The sequence below is a fragment of the Salvia splendens genome, chromosome 16 (genome assembly GCF_004379255.2).
Source record: "Salvia splendens isolate huo1 chromosome 16, SspV2, whole genome shotgun sequence".
Lineage (NCBI taxonomy): Eukaryota > Viridiplantae > Streptophyta > Magnoliopsida > Lamiales > Lamiaceae > Salvia > Salvia splendens.
In genome coordinates this window covers 31,921,517-31,927,492 of record NC_056047.1, presented here as the reverse complement: position 1 = coordinate 31,927,492, position 5,976 = coordinate 31,921,517, and the positions used below count along the sequence as shown (strand labels likewise).

The window sequence follows — 5,976 nt, the reverse complement described above, 5'->3', positions numbered from 1 at the left end:
TCCGCTTAGATTATCAGTTTATAAGGTAAAAGTATCATTTTATTAAACAAAAATGTCATTTCATACACCAAAAATACCTATCATTCTATCGGCTGAAAGTATCATTCTATCGGCTGAAAGTATCATTCTATAGGCTGAAAGTATCATTCTATCGGGCAAAAGTATCATTTTATCTGTTTTATGTCATTTTGTCACGTTAAAGTATCATTTTATCAGCTTATATGCAATTTCTCCAGCTAAACTATCATTTTTATAAACTAACTGTCATTTTATCCGCTTAGATTATCATTTTATAAGGTAAAAGTATCATTTTATTGAACAAAAATGTCATTTTATACACCAAAAATCCCTATCATTCTACCCGGTAAAAGTATCATTCTATAGGCTGAAAGTATCATTCTATCGGGCAAAAGTATCATTTTATCAGTTTTATGTCATTTTGTCACATTAAAGTATCATTTTATCAGCTTATATGCAATTTCTCCAGCTAAACTATCATTTTTATAAGGTAAATGTCATTTTATCCGCTTAGATTATCAGTTTATAAGGTAAAAGTATCATTTTATTAAACAAAAATGTCATTTTATTCACCAAAAATACCTATCATTCTATCGGCTGAAAGTATCATTCTATCGGCTGAAAGTATCATTCTATCGGCTGAAAGTATCATTCTATAGGCTGAAAGTATCATTCTATCGTGCAAAAGTATGATTTTATCAGTTTTATGTCATTTTGTCACGTTAAAGTATCATTTTATCAGCTTATATGCAATTACTCCAGCTAAACTATCATTTTTATAAACTAACTGTCATTTTATCCGCTTAGATTATCATTTTATAAGGTAAAAGTATCATTTTATTGAACAAAAATGTCATTTTATTGAACAAAAATGTCATTTTATACACCAAAAATACCTATCATTCTACCCGGTAAAAGTATCATTCTATAGGCTGAAAGTATCATTCTATCGGGCAAAAGTATCATTTTATCAGTTTTATGTCATTTTGTCACATTAAAGTATCATTTTATCAGCTTATATGCAATTTCTCCAGCTAAACTATCATTTTTATAAACTAACTGTCATTTTATCCGCTTAGATTATCATTTTATAAGGTAAAAGTATCATTTTATTGAACAAAAATGTCATTTTATACACCAAAAATCCCTATCATTCTACCCGGCAAAAGTATCATTCTATAGGCTGAAAGTATCATTCTATCGGGCAAAAGTATCATTTTATCAGTTTTATGTCATTTTGTCACGTTAAAGTATCATTTTATCAGCTTATATACAATTTCTCCAGCTAAACTATCATTTTTATAAGCTAACTGTCATTTTATCCGCTTAGATTATCATTTTTTAAGGAAAAAGTATCATTTAATTAAACAAAAATGTCATTTTATACACCAAAAATACCTATCATACTATTGGGTGAAAGTATCATTCTAACCGTCAAAACTATCGTTCTATAGTCTGAAAGTATCATTCTATCGGCTGAAAGTATCATTTTATACACCAAAAACTATCAACTCAGAATATCATTGTATCCGGCAAAACTATCATTTTATGATGCAAACCTAAAATTTATAAGCCAAAACTATCATCTTAACACAAAAACGGCAAAATATAATTTAATTAAATAAGAATTTCAGTACATCAGAAACATAAACCAATCGACAGATAATATTCATCAAAAATCAAATCGCGGAGAATCAGGAGATTATGGAAATCTGGAGATTATGGAAATCTGAAACCAAATCGCGGAGAATAGGAAAGAATCGAACTGAGAAAGAGAGAAAGAATGGAGCGAAATTCAGAAATTTAAATGAGTGAAATTACATATTTACCCCCGCGCCTTTTTTTTATGAAGTAAATCTAAGTTTGAATCTAGACCGCGTGATTTTAAAAACGTGTGGTCCAGATTTGGTTATAGGGTTATTACGTGATTTAGGGGTTATCATATGATCACAACTCTATATATATATATATATATATATATATATATATATATATATATATATATATACATAGGTTAGTGATCAAGATATAACTAATTTTAAGTGTATAACTAGAGAAAAATCCCAGCCACATATCTAAATACTCTAAATTAATCTTATGGCTAGCTATTTTTACATGTTTTAAATAAAAAGTAATTAACAAGGATATTTTTGAAAACCATATTCAACTCCAACCGTCCCCTTCAATTTTCCAACTCTAATTCACACTTCTTTTCCTCTCCCCAGAAATTTTAGATACATTAATATCCAGAAACGATCGCCACATTATCAGTCACATTATTGACATGTAGATTGTGAAAGGTGAAGACACAAATACGCTGGAGGATCTAGTGGGGTAACCCCACCACTAGCCATCAAATTTGGTCTTTGAAGTTGCGGCATCCACCACCCCACCCCACCCCACTGAGAATGCATGCATTCCAGCTTTGCACCACAATCAGTAGCAATTTTATATTGTTTCTTCTGGCCGTCCAAATATTTGAATGTTGTGGATTTTGTTCTACCCAATCCAATTATTGATTAAGTAGGTAGAAATAAACTGTTTAATCAAATTAATCAATTGTTGTTTGTAAAACAGAGACCTGTTTTCTTTTTTTCATTTTTGGTATCAATTAAACTCCAGTTGGTTTTTCACCTCACTTCTAATTATTAATGGTGCTTAAATTTTGCAAACATGTTTCTGTAAAATAATTTTGAAAATGTATATTTGTAATTATAACTTATCTATATGGGTACATAAAATAAGAAAATTGTGCTTAATTTGTGATTTATGACTTGTCTATATTAATCGAGTACAATAAATAAGAAATTTGTGTTTTGTGTTGGTATTACATTAATGATTTTACTTCACTCTTATTTACAAAACACATCACTCTTAGCATTATTTTACTTCACTCTTGTTTACAAAACACATCACTCTTAGCATGATTTTATTACACTCTTGTTTACAAAACACATCACTCTTATTATGATTTTACTTCATTCGTGTTTGCAAAATACATCACTCTTAGCATTATTTTACTTCACTCTTGTTTACAAAACACATCACTCTTAGCATGATTTTACTTCACTCTTGTTTACAAAACGCATCACTCTTATTATGATTTTACTTCACTCTTGTTTACAAAACACATCACTCTTATTATGATTTTACTTCACTCTTGTTTACAAAACACATCACTCTTAGCATGATTTTATTTCACTCTTGTTTACAAAACACTGTATTGTGTTGACGTGGATAAATTTAAAAATAAACTATTTACTGTAGGGTCTTGTAAATCATCAACTTCAGTCACTAGAGTTTACCATAATCCTATTTGTGTTTTCTTTGATACTTTAACCAATGATTTAATGCTCCTTCATTCTATTGATGGTCAAGTCGGGGTGATTGCGCGAAAGTGAAGCTATCACTATTACCTAATATTGTGATGAGTACTTTACAAGGCTGACGACTGAATTTTCTTTCTTTGCAGAGAAAATGGGTCTCCTCTAGGTAGGTCAGATGACTTGGGATTAGAATCTCCAAGCAGTGATTCCAATGGCAATCATAAGAGGAAGCAGCACTCTGCTGGCGCAGAAGCAAAGACTCCAAATAAATCGAGGAAGAGCAATCAAAATAATCAAGATTCAAACTCAGCTAGAGGCCGCAGCTCACAGAAACTAAATAAGCGTGAAAAGCTATTCTTCCTCGCGTTGCGGCGTTCGAGCCTCGGCTTCGAGCTGGCGGCACGACGGCTCGAGCTGGAGCTGCCGCCGGAGACGGATTCGGAGTAACTTTTGCGGCGTTCGGCGAAGATTTTGGGAAGGCGATGCATTGTTGTGATCACACGGAGCAAAATCCATCAATCGGGAAGCTGGTGAGCTTCCTTCAGTGGAGAAACTACAGCTTGCAATGACGTAACCTAATTTTGGCTGTCAATGACCATTATACCCCCGCCTTGTTATTGTGAAGTAAATTTGTGATAGATGGAACTAATTTCTCCTTTAAATTAAAAAATTACATGTATTAATACTAGCCCTTGATTTTCTTGATCTTGCCCTTGATTTTCTTGATCTTGTGGCTGTGATTTGTTCTCTAGTTATAGGTTTAAGGGGCACTTGCCCTAGATCGCTACTCTATATACATATATATATATATATATATATATATATATATATATAGGGATATATTCATTTCCTTTTTGTATCTTTTGTTCTTTGTTCTTTTTAATCTCAGCCCCACGATTTTGTCATCCGACGGTTAGATTGGTGTCACGTGTCATTTAATAATGCATATTTTCAGTTAAATAATGCACACAGACTAATAATGCACCATTATAGTGTAATAATGCAGATTTTCAGTTGAATAATGCACACCGACTAATAATGCACCATTATAGTGTAATAATGCAGATCATCTGGACCGTTGATGAATGAGATCTAACGACCCATATTAAGAAGAATAAAGGATCTAAGGGATTAATAGGAGAATAACACTTATAGAGAGTTGTGATCATATGATAACCCCTAAATATCGTAATAAACCTATAATCAAATCTGCACCACACATATTTTCTAATCTTGTGGTTGAGATTCAAACTTAGATTTACTTCATAAAAAAAAGCGCGGGGGTAAATATGTCATTTCCCTCATTTAATTTCTGAATTTCGCCAAATATAACGTAAATTGATAAAATGATATATGTTAGGTTTATTGCATAGAATGATAGTTTTGCCGGATAGAATGATACTCTGAGTTGATAAAATGATACTTTTGACTAATAAATGATAAAATGATATATGTTAGGTTTATTGCATAGAATGATAGTTTTGCCGGATAGAATGATACTCTGAGTTGATAAAATGATACTTTTGACTGATAAAATGTTATATGTTAGGTTTATTGCATAGAATGATAGTTTTGCCGGATAGAATGATACTCTGAGTTGATAAAATGATACTTTTGACTGATAAAATGATAAAATGATATATGTTAGGTTTATTGCATAGAATGATAGTTTTGCCGGATAGAATGATACTCTGAGTTGATAAAATGATACTTTTGACTGATAAAATGATAAAATGATATATGTTAGGTTTATTGCATAGAATGATAGTTTTGCCGGATAGAATGATACTCTGAGTTGATAAAATGATACTTTTGACTGATAAAATGATATATGTTAGGTTTATTGCATAGAATGATAGTTTTGCCGGATAGAATGATACTCTGAGTTGATAGAATGATACTTTTGACTGATAAAATGATAAAATGATATATGTTAGGTTCATTGCATAGAATGATAGTTTTGCCGGATAGAATGATACTCTGAGTTGATAAAATGATACTTTTGACTGATAAAATGATAACTGACAAGAATTTATTATGCATCCACACGATTATGCATACTGTCAAAACACAATTCAATTTACTCTATCCATGTTGAATCTAGTCCACAACCAATCCACATCAATATAAAGGACTTGGACGCCATATACATACATACGTGTAACTGAACCTCATACATCTGTATATCATGGGAAATAAGATTTTACGTATTTAAATGAGCGAAATTTGGATACGTAAATTTTATCATGAGCGAAATTCTGAAATTAAATGAGCGAAATGACATATTTACCCTCTGCGCCTTTTTTATGAAGGAAAGCTAAGTTTGAATCTAGACCACGTGATTTTAAAAATGGGTGGTCCAGATTTAGTTATATGGTTATTACGGAAATTGGGGTTATCATTATAATGCACCCCTATATATATATATACTATGAGTTATGATCAATGTCGAACCATTCTTAAAGACCGAACTAGAGACCAAATCTCATCCACCCATTAATCACATCTAATGGTTATTAATAATTACACATTAGCTGGTTTTTTTATTTAGTTAAATTGACACAAGGGTAGTTTTGGAATACCAAAATGATGCAGTTACGTGTATACACCATTTCCCTTCTCAAATCCAATC

At 31.4% G+C, this 5,976-nt stretch overlaps 1 protein-coding gene across 1 annotated transcript; it reads left to right on the top strand.

The window, feature by feature from the left end:
* Positions 1-3,351: 3,351 nt before the first annotated feature.
* LOC121771369 (probable elastin-binding protein EbpS) lies at positions 3,352-4,020 on the top strand. Its single transcript, XM_042168156.1, has 2 exons — positions 3,352-3,401; positions 3,491-4,020. Exons 1-2 carry the CDS (start codon positions 3,388-3,390, stop codon positions 3,789-3,791), a joined length of 315 nt encoding a protein of 104 aa, XP_042024090.1. The 5' UTR covers positions 3,352-3,387; the 3' UTR covers positions 3,792-4,020.
* The last annotated feature ends 1,956 nt before the right edge of the window (positions 4,021-5,976 follow it).